This window comes from Perissodus microlepis, chromosome 11, assembly GCF_051167445.1.
Source record: "Perissodus microlepis isolate ML-2025 ecotype Zambia chromosome 11, ASM5116744v1, whole genome shotgun sequence".
In the NCBI taxonomy this organism is placed as follows: Eukaryota; Metazoa; Chordata; class Actinopteri; order Cichliformes; family Cichlidae; genus Perissodus; species Perissodus microlepis.
The window spans coordinates 22,742,361-22,759,113 of NC_140471.1; the positions used below are offsets into that span (position 1 = coordinate 22,742,361).

General features: G+C 41.1%; 2 protein-coding genes across 5 annotated transcripts; one reads left to right on the forward strand and one right to left on the reverse strand.

The window, feature by feature from the left end:
• Positions 1–736: 736 nt before the first annotated feature.
• On the reverse strand, positions 737–9,710 carry flcn (folliculin). Of its 2 annotated transcripts, XM_084943784.1 has the most exons (12): positions 9,310–9,590; positions 8,952–9,155; positions 8,689–8,835; positions 8,371–8,592; positions 8,125–8,291; positions 7,948–8,039; positions 4,932–5,095; positions 4,617–4,730; positions 4,089–4,212; positions 3,850–3,975; positions 1,792–1,894; positions 737–1,379 (listed from the first exon to the last, which is right to left on the reverse strand). In XM_084943784.1, the coding sequence occupies exons 2-12, from the start codon at positions 9,153–9,155 to the stop codon at positions 1,172–1,174; spliced, it is 1,671 nt and encodes a 556-aa protein (XP_084799910.1). In that variant the 5' UTR covers positions 9,310–9,590; the 3' UTR covers positions 737–1,171. The 2 variants fall into 2 exon arrangements, with proteins under 2 accessions (XP_084799910.1, XP_084799909.1); XM_084943783.1 differs by having other exon boundaries at positions 8,371–8,835; positions 9,310–9,710.
• Positions 9,711–9,787: 77 nt separating this feature from the next.
• Positions 9,788–16,713, forward strand: leng9 (leukocyte receptor cluster (LRC) member 9). 3 transcript variants are annotated; one of them, XM_084943785.1, is made up of 8 exons: positions 9,788–9,868; positions 10,087–10,209; positions 12,506–12,599; positions 12,947–13,086; positions 13,199–13,528; positions 13,615–13,795; positions 14,383–14,506; positions 14,587–16,713. In XM_084943785.1, exons 2-8 carry the CDS (start codon positions 10,095–10,097, stop codon positions 15,247–15,249), a joined length of 1,647 nt encoding a protein of 548 aa, XP_084799911.1. In that variant the 5' UTR covers positions 9,788–9,868; positions 10,087–10,094; the 3' UTR covers positions 15,250–16,713. The 3 variants fall into 3 exon arrangements, with proteins under 3 accessions (XP_084799911.1, XP_084799913.1, XP_084799912.1); XM_084943787.1 differs by having other exon boundaries at positions 13,618–13,795; XM_084943786.1 differs by having other exon boundaries at positions 13,202–13,528.
• Positions 16,714–16,753: the final 40 nt, after the last annotated feature.

Genomic DNA, 16,753 nt, shown 5'->3' on the forward strand with positions numbered 1-16,753 from the left:
TATTCCCCAAGGCATGACTAAATCAAAACCTCTTCACTTATGCTACGTTTATAATGAAAGATATAAATATCTAGTCAGAGTGCCGTCTTCCTGGTTCATACTGCATTTAAAATTCAGAGGGAAGTAAATGCGCAGAAAATTTGTGAAGCTGCTGCAGATGAAGTCCACACATGTCGGAGCGTAACTCAACAAATGAAATCCAGATTTAATAAAAACAAAAGAAGTGCATTCCTTTAAATGGGAAAAAAACTAGTCACTCCAATATATGCAAACTCACTTTTTCCTTCATAATTAGGACTAAAACACAAGTTTGAAACTTAAAATTTTGGGGTCATGAAAATTTTTTTTCAAAAACATCCAACTTAAACAAAGCCACATTTTACTGAGTAAAGTCTGCGAGCTTCAGCACATCAACGGGCTCATATAACTGGCATGGAAAAAAACAAAAAAGCAGATCAGAGTGACTGGTTCGTTAAAAACCCCAAATCTTGCCGATGTGGTCATCTGTCCCGGGTCCTTGTTATGCAACACTTTTTGTATGTTTCAGGACATGGGGAAAAAAAAAAAATTAAAGTGCTGTCTTACACCACTTAAAGCTTGCTCGCAGGAAGGCCTTCAAACGAGTGGGAGGTGATGGAGAAACAAAAAGTCTCCACCTCCGCTTCACTTTCCCTCCCATTTTCTTTCTATTCACCACAAGGTGGAGCCAACCATGGGTCGAGAAAGGATGTCAGGCTCAAAGTTTACATTGGTTTTATTTTATTTTAAAACATCAGCAGGAGTAAACAAAGTGCAAAGTCTTTTTTTGTAATAAGCTAAACTTTACATATCTGTATAAAAAGGTCTCCTATAAGAGTTCCCTTTGACAAATAAAAGCCCTCATGCATTATCCAAACTGATTCTACTTGTTTAGTGAGCAAGATAATCATCATCGTTAGATACACAACAGTTACTGAAAACAACCATAATTGACGAGCGAAACCCTTTGTGTCATCCGTTCACAGCCCTGTCATTAAATGACAATGTGGGTAAGAAATAAAACCCAAAACTAAACAAATTAATAAAAGAAAACAAAACAAAACAAGGGGAATGTCAAAGAAATGGCATTCCCCCTCATTTCAGCTCCCCTTTCTTTATCCTAATCTCCTCTTCCTCCTCTTCCTCTTCTTTGTCACTGGCTGGGGCTCCTCTCCCCTCCTCGGACAGCTGTCATTAAATGGCTCTTGTAAGTTTTGCTAAGTCCAGTCATCCAGTACTTGAGCAGCCTGACGTTGTCCTCTTCCCCGGGCCCCGTAGCACCGAGGAGTGCCAGAACCTTCTGCGTGTCCTCTCTTCCTCGACCGTCCACTTTGGAGAACTTGAACAGCACTTTGACTTTACTGAAAAAACAAATAGATCACACTTAAGACTAATTATGCCTTCCTGAAGAAGACAGAATTCGGAAATTCCGAGTTTCCGGTGGGAATCTTTGTGTGGAACGCCCTCTCAATAAGACTTCCCACTTGGAAATATCCTAAGTTAGCAATCCAAGATGGCAGTACTGAATGTAAACAACGGTAAAATTATAAACTTTTAATCTGTACTGCAAGTGTTGTGTGTTTTTGACTCATTAAATAGTGAGCAGTGATCGAGCTCTATCCATTAATGTGTTTTTCCCTGTTTCTCCCTGAATGGCTCTACCTTAATGAGAACCTAAACAAATTCTATTTTTGCTGGCTTTTTGTAAAATGCACTGTTCCGACATCCGAGTTCAGAAGTATCTGGAACGTGGCATAAAGGAGCTTTACTCACTTCATCCACTCCTCCTTCAAACACAGCAGGCAGTGAGACACAACATCCACCGACAGGTTCTCATTGCACAGAGCGACCTCCAGCTTGTTCAGTAATGCTGGACCTGGAGAAAGAGGACAAAGATTTAGTCAGTGGAAGAACCATGTGGGAAAGTTTAGAAAAAAAAAAAAAAAAAAAAAGAGTCAAGCAAAAAAATTTTAAAAATTCTTAGTAGGTGATTGGTTGAACTATTTGTGTATAACCGTCTGCAGTGAGAAAACGTCAACAAATCAGACTGATGAACCACAGGATGCAGAGAAAAGGAAAAACAGGCCGCGGTCTGAGTAGCTTTATGAGCTTGCAAGCAGTCGCTGCAACCAGCTACGCAGCAAATGTTTTGCTGTTTACTCGAACGGTTACTCATTCTCATGTTTTAGGTTTCTGTAGCTTTGAAGTTTATAATTTGGATTTAGTTTTTGACCCTTTCTCAGGTATGCTGGTATGTTTGTTGCTTTTGTGTATTCTGCTGTGTGTGTGTGTGTTCCTATATAGTCAGAACCCTTTAAAGGAGGGGTGTCAAACTCGTTTCACAATGCGGGCGACATACAGCCTACTTTGATAGTCAAAGGAGCTTGCAAAGAAAAGCGTCTGGACTTCTTTAAGTTACTTGAAGACGTTTCACCTCTCATCCGAGAAGCTTCTTCAGTTCTAAGGTCAAATGGTGGAGAGTCCCAGATATAAACCTAGTGGGAGTATCCCCCCACAGAGGGACAAAAGGACCCCCTGATGATCCTCTAATCGCCTGAGCCAAGGTGTGAAACTAGAGGATCATCAGGGGGTCCGTTTGTCCCTCTGTGGGGGGATACTCCCACTAGGTTTATATCTGGGACTCTCCACCATTTGACCTTAGAACTGAAGAAGCTTCTCGGATGAGAGGTGAAACGTCTTCAAGTAACTTAAAGAAGTCCAGACGCTTTTCTTTGCAAGCTCCTTTGACTACGATGACCTGGATGACTGAGAACCTTCACAGACAGCCTACTTTGATCTTAAACTCCCCTCTCTGTCAGCGCGAAGAAGTTTAACTTCACGTTTAATCCCTGATATATGTTGGTATAAGGAAAAGAAAGTGCAATTTAAACAGTAGGTCTCACTTTTTTGACATGATAAAGTAATGGGGCCCTATTTTTGTAAAGGAATCTAGTGTTAAGAAAAAAAGGCAAGAAATTTCTATAATAGATAGTGATTAATGGGAACTTTTTTTCATAGGAATTTATTAGTAGGAATCGCTGTAAAAAACAATGTTCGGTACACCTGTAAAACCTAAAACACACCTGTAGCCGTGACCTTCTGACTCTAAGTTCATCACAGAACTCTGATTTGCCCAGAACCAGTTTGGTTTGTCTGCTGGCACGAAGTCTGAAGACGTGTGAGATGGATTCTCTGATATATATTCTGTGGAAACAACTAGTTTCTGTTTTCGATGCAAATTCTTCAATTTTTTTTAATGGATTCCTTAATGCTCTTGCTGTGCCTGAGCATTTTTCTACTTTCACTTTAACAGCTGCTCTGACTTAAACGAGGGTTAATGAATCAGGAGGGGAAAAAAATCTGTCCTTTTCACTGATACAGAGTCAGATGATGATAAATGTAAATTTGTAATCTCTATAAATAGATTCTACATATAAAGACGTCTATTTGTAATCTGCTTTTAGTCCAAGTGGTATCGACCAATTAGGCTAGAGCAGGCTGGGGTTACATGGCTGTAAGCTTTCTGTGTGAAGAGTAAAGGAAGGATGGCATTTGTCAAGATGGAAACCTGAAAACATCGGCTGCTGTAGAAAATGAAGCTTTTTATTATCGGTCTTTTAATTTACCTGACTTCGTAAAGAATGAGCAAAAAGCAGAAAAAGAAAGCAACGAACAGAAAAACGCCGACTACACAGGAAGCCGTGAAAAGTTTACCTTTGGCCTCAGAGGATTAATCAGCAGTCAAGCCGATGGGTTCCCAGACTGTAGATTGTGTAACGCTAACAGAGGCAACAAACATGCAGCAAATGAAATCAAGACCGATGCACTCACCCCTGTCTATAGGTTGTGTGTTGGCACTGGTGATGGTGAACTGATAAAGTGAGCTGATGTCGTCTTCTCTTACAGCTGGGATGTGACAGCTTCTCTCTGAGGTGACGTCCACGAGCACTGTAAACTCTGAAGAGCAAATCAAAGCAAAATTATTACAGTTTAATCTGCAAATACACATCTACAGTTTTTGACAGAGAATCTCACACAGCGATCTACAAATCTCAAAGAGCTTCTTGCACCTGAGGAGCTGACGTGAGCTGGAATAGGCACATCGGGGCAGAGACCCAGAAAGTTGCACTTGTAGGCCTCCTCGTACTGAGAGCTGTACGGCACGGAGCGCACACAGCCTACCGGGAGCAAAGACTAATGGGAAAATAGAGAAGTGAGTTAATGGCCGTGATGATACACTGTTTGATCTGGCTAACATTCACACAGCCTCGCTGTCTCTGCTTACTCATTAATGCTATAAGTGATGCTTTTCTACTAAAGAACTGTGGTAAAGAAACACAAACATTACAGTATGAACTTGTTATCAGTATATAATTTTAAGACATTAAAAATTTATCTTTCAAGTATTCAAATGAAAAATAACCACAAAGAAAACCCCAGGAGAGCATGTAGTCGCAAAAGAAAAGGTCAAAACTGTGCAATAACAACAGCATTACACCCTCACACAAATAGTAGGCGCGCTGCCCCAGAAGTTCATGTTTACCCATATTATAATACAACGCTCTATCTACAAAGGCCACACCACTGGAGCAGAGTACCTTTAGCACTGTAAAAGCTGACTGGATGAGAACTGGATCTGCACCTCTCCATATGACCTGATTTCCCATGAGCACGTGCCAGGCTAGCTGTCGAAAGTCAGGAGCCCCGAGGACCTGCCGAACGAACTACAATGTTTACCAAGCAACAGCTCACACATACACTCTATGAGCTCTTTTTTTTAACCAATATGCATCACTTTACCATATAAATGATTGTAAAAACACGTATTTTTCTTTATTCAATCTCAGTTTTCTATCGCTGTTCATGTTTAAGTTGGGTATACATTAGCAAACTACAAATGTGCTTAAGTTCACCTGTCTCAAATGCCTCAGTGACCTAAATTTTGGACCAGGTAATTCATCCAGTTTTGTATCATCGCTCAGGAAGTTGTGGGCCAGCTCGGTCTCTGACAGGTGCCTCTGCGTCTTTGAAGCACCTCCTTCTGCTCCCTCCCAGCAGCTCATTTCCTCCTCTTGCTCTTTAAAACACATGACATTAAAAAACAGAAATAGCAAATGCTTTCAAGCAAAGGTTCATTACAAATGTGGGGAATTTCCATAGGAAACTGTGATAAACGGCGGTTCATACACCACACGAGTCATACCTACACAACTATCATCATAGTGCACACATGAGGATAGCTACCCACTGTTTCCAAAACAAAAAAAACAGACTCTGTTAGTAACACCTATGACCTGCACTGCATAGCGACCACATTACTAAGTACAGTGTTTCAACTACTTGGTAACACAAATATCCGGCCAACTCACATGATAGCAACCCTGTTCATTTATTCATGTAGTCATGGTCAACATGACCTGCTGACGTTTAAAGTGATCATCATAATGGGGAAGAAAGGTGATTTATGAGACTTTCAATGTTGCATGGTGGGCTGTGGCCTGGTCTTAGCAGTTCAGAAACTGCTGATGTTCCCACACAACCACACAGAGTTTACAGAGAATGGAAAAAAAGAAGAAAATACCCAGTAAATAAAAAAGAAAAGAAAAGAAAATATACAGTAAGGAGCAGTTCTCTAGGTGAAAATGCTTTGTTGACATCAGAGGAGAATCACCAAAACTCAACAACTTCCAATTGGAAGCTTGGAAAAATACTGCCTAGTGATGAGTCTCACTTTCCGCTGCAATATTCAGATAGTAGGGTCAGAATTTGGAATAAATAACATGAATCCATCCTGTCTTTCATCAACAGTTCAGGCAGCTGCTTGTGGTTTGGCCCACATTTTCTTGGACTTCTTAGTACCAATAAAGAACCATTTAATTGCCACAGCAAAGATCGGTATTGTTTACTTATTGTTATAAATGTATTGTCATAAATCTGAAGATACTGTGTGATGTTGTCATGTCATTATGAACCAAAATCTCTGAGGAATGATTCCAGCACCTTGATGAATCTTTGTCACAAATAATTAAAGCACTTCTAAAGGCAAAACAGGACTCAACCATCTAATAGCAAAGTCTATGTAATGAGTGTCCATTTGGTGTATAAATTAACAGATTCTTGGTCATATGACCCAGAATAGGATTTAAAATTACAGAGCTAATACTGTCAGAGAAAGTTTCACTGTAAATGTTGGGTTTCTTTTTTTGTACATGATATTACTGAATACTGACTGGAATTGTGTAAATTCTCTGGAAAGTTGGGATGCTTTAGTGAATCAGTGTTTTTCTGGCGTCTTTCCACAGACTCGTCTGGTGATTCACACTTTCACCAGAGCTTTCTCAGTCAGATGATAAAAACCATAAGCATGTTGTTCAAACTAATGACATGCTGTCATGAGTTTAGGTTAATTTAGGAACAAAATGAACCTAACCACATCTAAAAGAAGTGGTTTTTAAACTTTTTCAAACACGTTCCACTTCAGAAGCTGAGTCAAGGTGACACTGCACATTTTTTTAAACCAGTCATCAACAAGAAAAAAAGATGCACGTTGAATTTTGTTTAAAAGCTTCAGCAATTTACATCAGAAATCTCCTTTTCGCCTATTTTCCTTTTAAATGCATTTTTTCAACTTCATATTTTTCATCTGGTTGTCTGAGCCCCACCTGTGGGACCTTCAAGCCCCACCAGTGGGACATATAATTCACTCAGAGAACCACAAGAATTTGCTGGTTAGATTATCCTTCTGCCCTGGAACACAGTTCATGTTCCAGGGTAGAATAATTGCACAGCCAACATCTTTAATGACTTTAAAAAATAAGAATTGGGTGCACCAGTTTGGCTATAACTGGTGCACCCAATTCTTATTTGGCTATTCACTGTTGTGCTGAAGGTTCTACAAAGTCTTTACTTGCCAAGGCCTATTAATTTTCTCTCGTTGCCAGCATAAAGAGATTTGTTTGACAGCACTCATTGGATTAACCACTACTCAGAACAATGGGAAAGTCAAAGGAACTCAGGGAAGATCTAAGAAGAAGAACTGCAGATTTACACAAGCTGGGACGGTCTCTTGGATCCATTCTAACCAACAGATCAGAAAATACACAGATTTGAAGGTTATCAGTTAAAACCATTGTACGCAAGTACAAATTATTCAGATATGTCACCACTTTACCAGGTTCTGTAAGAAGACCCAAACTGTCACCATCAGTTGATACTGGAAGACTTTAGCCAGGAAGCACCAAGGCTCAAGTCTGCCTTGAAATGTCAAGCATTGTGCTGTAAGACCTTTTGACTGACAGTCAAATAATAAGTTGTACAAAGTGGATAGGATAATGAAGAAGGATGAGTAACTCCACACAGTTGGTATTCCCACAGGATAATGATCCTAAACACATCAAACCTGGTTTTGGAAGGGATAAAGCAGGCTAACACTAAGCATCTGAAATGACCTTCCCAAAGCCCTGACCTCACTCAGAAAATCTGTGGACTATGCTTATAAGCTGAGCTGATTCAATGAACCAACAAATCTAAATGAACTCTGCCAAGAAGATGGGTCAACTACCCAGCCCCCAAAATATGCCAGATACTTATTGAGCAATTAAGGTGCAACTTCCTAAGGAACATTAAACCAGATTTTAGAGGGAGTGTATGTATATATTTGAGTCTGTATGTATAATTTTGACACTGTGTGGATTAGAGAATATCCCAAATAAATTCAATCTTGAACATTCAGTTCTTGCTTTTTAAAGTCATTAAAGATGTATGCTGTACATTCATTCCACTGTGGAAAAAATAACAGTTCAAACCAATCATTTAAAGCCCAAAATTACTATGAGATTCATGTTCATGATGAGTGTATGCAAACTTCTGATCACAACTGTATATACATAAATAAATATCACGCCTCTTAATCGAGGTCAATGCATCTACCCGTTTGTCTCTCTATGAGCACCAGAGTGTCCTCGGTGGGGGCTCCTTCCAGGAGCTTCTCCGTCAGACGGCTACCACAAGCTTTAAGTAACCTGGAAGTGAGGTGAGACCACTCATTAGCCGGGTGAGAGACTGACTGGAAAAAGAAGAACAGTTTCTTTGAACCTAATGACTCACCAGCTAAAGGAGGAGTGCAGGCTGGCCCAGAGGTTAGGATGCTGGGTGAGCGAAGTCAGCGATCGGGCTGCATTGCCGCTCCTTTGGTGTGGAAAAACTGCAGGTGAAAATGCGCTGTTCATCCTCACAGCTCGCTGGGGACAAACTCCCTGTTCATTGTCAAACACCTAATGGAAAGGACAGTCCAAAGACATCAGAAGCACTAATAAGTCTGCTGAGTTTATTACATTTATATACTTGCTCTACCTTTAGAGCTGTGCTCTGCAGACTCTGTATAGTAAGCTTGAGGTGACGCAGCAGGAAAGGCCAGGAGTTTATAAGGTAGATTCTGTCCATGGCTACCATAACAATACTGTACCAACGCTGGAAGCCTCTAGCGAGACTGTCTTTGATAAAGAAGGTGTGTGAGAACACAAATCCATGTTGCTCGTCTCCAAAAAAAATGGGCCCTTCACGTCCGGGACACACCTGACACCAAAACAAACAGAAAACATAACGAAGTATATCAGTAATCAGCCGATTAAAGCCCACAGACAACACCCACATAAACATGTCACTAATTACCTCACAGCTGAGACTGCGTACGCAAGCCTGTCGGACCACGCTGAAAAGCTGGGGCTGTCTGGGGTGCTGGTGGCTCAGGAAGCGGATGCCTGTTTCATCATCAATGCTAACAAAGCCCGGGTGAGATGCAGGCAAGGATCGGCAACCCTACGAGACAAAGAAAAAAGGAAATCAGTACTTTAAGGCTGAAAATTAATGAAGGAACAAATAAAGCGAGGGATCCAAGCATCTGATAAAGTCACAGTCAGGCCCCTTCTACTCACCTCACACATTTCTTTCTGTGTGGCTGAGCTGTTGGCCTTCATGGTTAGACCTTCACCATCACGGTCACCATCTCGGTCCCCTGGCATTTGGGCACCTACCTGGGATGAAGGGGATGGGGAAGGCGGGTGTAGTGCCTCAGTGCAGAACAGGGTTCGAGGGCCATGGAGCTCACAGAAGTGACAGAGAGCCACCAGAGCATTCATCTGAAAGAACAAGACAAGTTTTCATATGTTTACTGTGCTAAAGATGTCTGATTTAGATCATGACACCCACATCTAGTTCTGGTTAATCACTGACGTTACCAGATTACACTGGGGTTAAAATACGGGTACAGGTGGCAGTATGAGACGGTCTTACCTTCAGTGCAGAACCACGTTCAACAAATGACTGGTGACACTTCACAAAGAGGTATTCATTGGACGTAGTGTTCAAAAAGCCGTGCCGTTAAAAAAAATAACAGCGCCGTGAAACAAAATCAAATCTTCATCGAGCCTGTATTTTAAAAAGCCATCGTTCCTAACATTTTAATTGAGGCTTTCTACACTTTTTTGTCCTCTGTGTAGCTGCCAGCAGGCAACAAAAACAGACCTCGTCACATGATGCAGAGTCACGCGCTCGGGCACAAGTGACGCGTGGCTGCCAACTGCTGCTCATTTTCTCAGTTTTATCCGTCGAATCGAAAACATCTTTAATGCTTTACCAGTGACGCGAAAGCACGCGAACATATTTAATAGTTTTTCGACTTTTCTGTGTTCCAATATCAGGCTTTATGTACGACAAACGAGCCATTCCTCGGCAAACGAAAAAGTGGAACTACATTACCCATAACCCAATCTGGTATAACAAACAAGGGGTTAAAGGGCAATAAAAAAAAAAAAGTCGGAACTGTTTTCATTGAAGGTTTGTGTACTAAAAGGTATGTTCCGGTTGATTTATAAGCGTATATATGGTTTGAATATACTATCTTAGCAGACTAGCTGGCTTATTAGCTTTTCTTTTAACACTGTACAACGTTAATCCGTCACTTCCGCATTAAAACATGAAATTTTTATAGGTGTGTCACTCTTAAGTGGTCAACAAAGAGATAACTTGCACACAGTGACACGGTAGATTTTTCTGACTTTTAAATCTCAGATCTTAGGATGGCTTCAGGTGGATCAGGAGTTCCCCCCACTGACCCGACTGACACACCGAGTCCACAGGCAGGGGTCCCCGCTGACTCTCAGAGTGGCAAAGACACCCCAAAAGCCAAAGAAGGTAAATCAGTTTCGCACATTTACTATATGTAATCTAAAGTGAGTCTGTGAAAACTTCTAAGGTGATTTGAAACACATCTTGTTATTAGACATGTACAGTAAAACCCTGCTTGTTGACTCATATGATTACACCAGCTTATTATTTTCCTAGTAATCCACTTATAAATCATATTGTCCAGTCTGTGGTGTGTTTCTGTGTTACTCTGGGCAATAGGAGTTCTGGCCAGGTCTTAGTTTTGTAATCGCGTGGCCGGAGCCTCTTATCATCAGAAGGGGGGCTGAAGGATGGAGTCCAGTACTGTATTGAACTGTTTCCTACATTTTTCACGTCCTGCTGGGCCACTCTGCTTAGCTGGAAATGTTTCAGGATTGACTGACTCTGATCTGCCCGCTTCTGCTCCCACTCGGAACTCAGCGGACTAATCTGTGGATTAACTTTATGTATACTAAAGAATTTCAAAGTTGTAATGTTTAATTTTTATGCTTAGACATTTACTTATAGGCATTCAATTTAAGAGAGTTGAAAACTCTCCCAAAACTTGTGGCTGATCCAGACAACCATCTCCCTTTCTAATAAATAACTCAGAGCTAATAAGTAAAGTATTTGTGTCATGAGTCACGTTCATTTCTCCTGTCTCTAAATAGTATTGCAGGATGTGTTTTATTTGGGTGTAAAGGCAACTTCATCATGTACAGCATACTTGGCTGACATTTGAGTCCTCTGAGTTGAGTCACTGCCACCTGTCATATGATAATACTCAGTGGAAGTGGACTGGAGATGGACTGTACACGTCATTTTCCCCATGCCTCTTTCTCACTCATTTATTTATGACACAGCATGGTAACGGGAATGATAAGAGGGTTTTCTAATAAATGAACAGACGATAAGGAATCCTTTTTCCAGATGTCTGTGTGAGTGACACAGACTGATGCGGAAGCTCATATAAGACATCAGCCAAAATGTAAACACACGCAGAAGCAAACGGTGAAAATATACATGAACAAAAATCAGAAAGAAAAGTACTGCACGGCTCTCATGGCTGATCTGACAGGTGCTCATCGGTGGTAGCAGTAGAAAAAACAAAATCCAAGAGAACTTGCTCAGTATTATGTGGTGCAAGGATAATCATATACAGTAAAAGCCCTGTGGTACTTCATCGGGATCTCAGATTTTTTTCTTCCACTTTACTTTAAGAATGAACTTAAAACTTTTACCAGAGGCCAAAGTGGCTCATTTGTTTTCTATGGTTACAATTACACCACATAATTTTACAAATTTGTCATGGATTTTGTTCTAAGTAGAAACATGCTACATCTTCTAAAAGTATGGTATAAGTAGCACATGTGTGATCTGATATTGTTCATTTATCATTCATATCGCTTTGCTGAACACTTTAACAGCCACTACAGTCTGATAGATGAAGATAGTTTCACTGATAGTGAAAACTACTATAAACTAACAGGGTGTAAATTTCCTCTGTTTTACAGCTGGGATCAATGTGAAGAAATACAATCTTAGAACTCGCAGTTTTTGGAAGTTGGACTTTTTGTAGGATTCAGCGTAGCCCATGACCCAGTCACACAGGGTCAGCAAGGAAGTACATTTGGGTAGTGATGTTGTTTCTTATGAAACTCACTTGTTTTAACATTAAAACACCATCACCTCTGTGGATCAGTTAAATGTGAAGTAAAACCCTGGCTTGTTTTGCAAAGAGAAAGCACAACTGAATCAGGAAGAAGCTAAAATGAAAGGTGTCTGTCTAAATTTGGCAGATTTCTTGTGAACTTGCAGACTGACACCAGCCACACTGTCTCTTTTTAGAGATCTAAAGAGGGGCACAGCATTTTTACAGCTACTATTTAAAAACATATAGATTCATAATATACATCTAATGTCAGTTATGCTAATAAATTATGCAGCAATCTTAGCAGAAGATTACAAGTTTCTCACATTGACTTTTTTGGCCTGTGAAAATGAACAAGGGGCCGGGGTAAAAGTCAGCTCTACGGTTCTAGTGGTCCAATGGCGAAAAACATTATTTTGAGTACTGGCTTATTGTAGCAAAGACGGGTACCTAAAATTATGAGTGACCATATAAGATGCTGTAACATGCCTTGGGACTGCTTTAAACAAAACCTGTTGATCTCTTCTGCCATTACATTGTTTTTTCTGACATATTTTGAATGCAGAAGAAAGGGTGAAATGCTGCATGACTTCTGTTCAGTGTTATTAAACGTTGGCTCTTTTTATTTTTAACCTTTTGTTCTGTCTCTCCCTCGGGTGCCCTGTCTTTCAGAGTCAGCAGAATGTTGCAAGGATGGAGCCAAAGTGTGCCAGTTTTTCCGGATAGGAAAATGTCATTTTGGCCTCAGATGCCGTTTAGCTCACAGGTTTGCTCTCCTTACTTTATTCAGAAAAGTCATCAGAAGCATAAATGAGGATTTATAGTTTTTTTCTAGATAATTTCTTGGCATCTTGTGGATTTCTTTTCAAAATTAACACAAAAGACTTTGGAAATTATTGTAGAATAGCTGCTGTTTATCTTCAGATCACAGATGTTAGAAGCTTGGTTTGGAGACAGAGAGACATGGATGTAAATATCTTTGGAATGACCTTTTGTCTGCATTTTTTTTATCTGCAGGACAGTTGGCTAGATATGATGAATACTCTCACTGATGAAATGTCTGTCTCAATCTCCTTGTCTCTGCATTTTTTCCACTGCTGCTCTCTTTCTTAGTGACCCATTACAGGATGATTCAGGGGCTCTGTGTCCTGGTGTGGATGAAAAACAGGAAGAAGAAAAGACACAAGAAAAAGACAAGAACAAGAAGGGCAGTGTGAATAAAGTGCCAAAGCCAAAACACAACGAGAGAAGAGGTGACTCCGCATTTATTTAACTTTCTGTGAGATCATACTTCCATGAGACCAATTATGCTTTTATACTCTTTGAACTTGTCCGTTCACTTTTTTTAAAACTGTTTCTCTTCAGCAGAGGTGAACAAAAAGCCTCGTATGCGCACAGCAGATGAAGTGATCTCCCGGATCCTGTGGGACCCATCAGTGGACGCATCAGAATTTGTAGTGGGCTATGTGGATCGATTCCTCGGCGTGCTGGAGCGCCCCTTCTGTGACTTCAACTGGGAGACCAACCCGTGTGACTGTGATTACACTGTTGAGCTGGCCCTGCCCAGACACAGGATCCAGTACTTCACTTACAGAGGGCACCGTGTCTGGGACCGCCACACCAGGACTGACCGAGTTTTTGGTTCCACAGGTCAATCTCTGGCTCCCCCCTTTGGAGGGGAAGAGGAAGTAAGAGGTAGGACAAGCAGCTTTGGTGCTGCCAGACCTTACATGTGACCACATGCATTCTGCAAGATGACTGAATGTTACGTTTTGTTTTAGAAGAAAATACAGCAGCGCTTGAAACAACTAACGAGCAGCCACCTGCAGAGGAAGAGAAGCCGAATGAGACAAATATTCACACCCCTGAGTCTGCACCACCACCACCAGAGTGTACAGGAAACACTTCTCAGGAACAACAGGAGTCACGAGGACCATGTGTTGTGGAGGAGGCTGCAGATAGGTCTGGTGTTCGTGTTGCTCGTTTAAATATAACTCAGAACAGATCTTAAGTAAAACAACCCCCACACCCCCCCAAAATCATTGTTAGCATCTACACATTGTTTTCCCAAATCACTTTGTGCAAAATGTTAAAACACTTAAAATGAGAAAGATGCTTGAGGATCTTCAGCATCAGTGATTTGAGGCAGAATATAAGGGTGGGGGTATATTATAGTAAGAGATTTAAATCAGACCGTTTCTGATTGGAGCATTCAAATGGCATGTTACTATCTAGAGGTCTGAGGACCTCCACCCACATCACTCACACCTCTGCATCAGGAAGACGAGAATAAGAGAAAAGCTGAGAAATGCACTCCAGTTATAGCTTGCCTTCCTCAAATAACAACCTCATTCAGGCAATATACTATCCCCCCCCCCCCCCCCAAAAACAAACAAAAAAAAAAAACAACTTTTGTGACACATGTTAGGTATGTAACAAGCTGTAAGAGAATGAAAAGAACTTGCAATTAGAAGTTAGAGAATGGATTTTTCAAAATGTGTGTTTACAGCTGGCTCTTTATTGATTTTGCTCACCTGCTTTGATTTCAGACATCAGGTTTCAGCAGATCAGAGTTCCTCAACCGAAGAGGAGGCACCGGGTGTAAAAGAGGAGGGTGAGGGGGAGATTCTGCCAGAATGGGAGGAAAGCTGGGAAGGCCATGAAGACTGTATAGTGAGTACAGCACATCTTGCCGTGAAATCTTGGTTTTACACTGTATGTTATGTTATTTGAATGTTCCCTTTCTACTACAGAGTTATCCTGCAGCCCAACAAGTTAGCAAGAATCCATCTGTACCTCTGGAGCAGAGAGAAGAGAAGCGTGGTGGTCGCCCCCCTAAGAAGAGACCCACACACTTCATCACCTTCCGGGCCAACACTCCTGCCATCCTCTCCTGTTTCCAGCAGTTGCAGAAGGACCTCACCTCCCTCATACCTTCCTCTGCTCCTCACTGGCAAACCGCCTCCAGCCTTCACGTCACCCTGTGCCTCCTGGTGCTGCACAGCCCCGCTGAGGTGGCGGCTGCTGGGGAGATCCTCCAACGGTTTGCACAACTGGACCGAAACCCACCGGTAGCTGTGACCTTTCCTGTGAAGCTGAAACATTTCAATGGGAAGGTGCTGTACCTGAGTCCTCAGCCTCAGCTCCACCTACAGCAGCTCAACAGCGGCCTGCAGGAGGCCTACAGGAAAGAGGGTTTTCTTCACAGGGACTCCTACAACCCACGCTACCACCTCAGTCTGGCCAGGGTACTGGACAGGGAGGGCGAGAGGATATTTGAAGGTGTGGGGGACCTGAGGGTGGGGAAGGGCTTAAACTTTGGGCGTCTGCCAGTTAACACCTTACACCTCTGTGCCATGGGCGGCTCTAAAGTAGACGGTTTTTATGAGAGGGTGTGCACGGTAACACTTCGATGATAAAGAAGACTGATTTGCAGACATTACTGGGTGCAATAAGCCACATGGCCTCGTCTACCAAAGCTGATGCCTCTGAATTAAACTTTATAAGAAGTTTTGTTTATTCAGATAAGATGCACATTTTTTAATGAAGGCCGTAAAAGGTGTAAAAATATAATTTCGTTAAATTTATTAGATATAAATACTGCATTTAAATTAAAAATATGATCAAAGTTATATTTGTTTTCCTATTTAATGCATTTAAATCTGTTAAGGCAGTGGTCCCCAACCTTTTTTGCGCCACAGACCGGTTTATGCCCGGCAATATTTTCACGGACCGGCCTTTAATGTGTCGCGGATAAATACAACAAAATAAAACTAGTACCAGTACCGAAAAAAAGAAGATTTATTCATAACACACGTGAAAAGACCCAGGAAAACCGAGTTAACGATAAAAACGATAACAAAATAACGTTGAAAACCGATAAAAACCCTGAAAACCATACATTTCACACCTGAGCCTCAACTCTCGCGGCCCGGTACCAAACGACTCACGGACCAGTACCGGTCCGAGGCCCTGGGGTTGGGGACCGCTTAAGGTACCAAATCTCATGTTTCATATTTCTAGATGAGATATAGAGGAAAGAAAAGGGCAGGGCTGGGCTGTAAACATCACTAAAGCTTAAAACAACATCCTGGCTGCAATACAACATATAAATAATTAATCCACAATTTTAAAAAAACTGCTTAAGGTGCTGAAGTTTTTAGAGCAGCAGTCCATTTTAAAAATGTTAGCTCTGGTTCTTTTAGCCATGGATCTTTACTGCACAGTTTTCTTGTTATAGTGTCCTCAGTGTCATCAGCCTGTTTAAGTTCTGGTTCACTGGTGAATTCGGTGGTTGTGATGTTTTATTTGCTACAGCTAATCATATTTGGGAAAATCCAGAAACGAATCCATAATTATTTAATAATCAATAAGCCAAATAATGTTTTGCTTGGAGAGCCTTTTTTATGTAGAGACAGTAAAAACCATGAAGAACTGTTTGTGCAAACATGAGCTGGAGCTCAATAATATTTATGTCTAATTGACTCAGGACCATCAGTTTGATAATATTAATATTGTTTTTATTTCTATGAAGAACTTTAAGAATGTTTTAATTGGTCATCTGTTTTTCTTGGTGCAGAAATGCTTGTTATACTTTATATCTGATGGGCCTAATGATTGGGGTTAACTTTGACCTGTAAGCATGCTTAATTTACACTGTTTTACTACTGCACAGACAATAAATTTGAAGCTGATTATGGACACATAAAGTGTTCTTTTTATAGGCCTGAATAATTGCTGTTCGTAATTCAGGGACTTGTACAATGGGTTTTATATGAATGTTGCATGGACTGCGCTCCAACAGAATGATCCCTTTGTACTCTTTTTACGAATGATTATGACCACTAGATTATCATGTGGATTAAATATTGAATTGGTTATTTTAAAGTCGTGTGAGTGGTGATGTGCCAGCGCCGTTAT

Bases quoted from the DNA above. Each gene is read 5' to 3' on its own strand.
- flcn (XM_084943783.1), bottom strand. From the start codon at position 9,155: ATGAATGCTCTGGTGGCTCTCTGTCACTTCTGTGAGCTCCATGGCCCT. The intron at 8,292-8,370 runs GTAGAGCAAGTA...CCTTTCCATTAG, and splicing joins TGCAGAGCACAGCTCTAAAG to GTGTTTGACAATGAACAGGG. The intron at 4,213-4,616 runs GTACTCTGCTCC...TTTTCCCATTAG, and splicing joins CAGCTTTTACAGTGCTAAAG to TCTTTGCTCCCGGTAGGCTG.
- leng9 (XM_084943785.1), top strand. From the start codon at position 10,095: ATGGCTTCAGGTGGATCAGGAGTTCCCCCCACTGACCCGACTGACACA. The intron at 10,210-12,505 runs GTAAATCAGTTT...CCTGTCTTTCAG, and splicing joins CACCCCAAAAGCCAAAGAAG to AGTCAGCAGAATGTTGCAAG. The intron at 12,600-12,946 runs GTTTGCTCTCCT...TCTCTTTCTTAG, and splicing joins AGATGCCGTTTAGCTCACAG to TGACCCATTACAGGATGATT.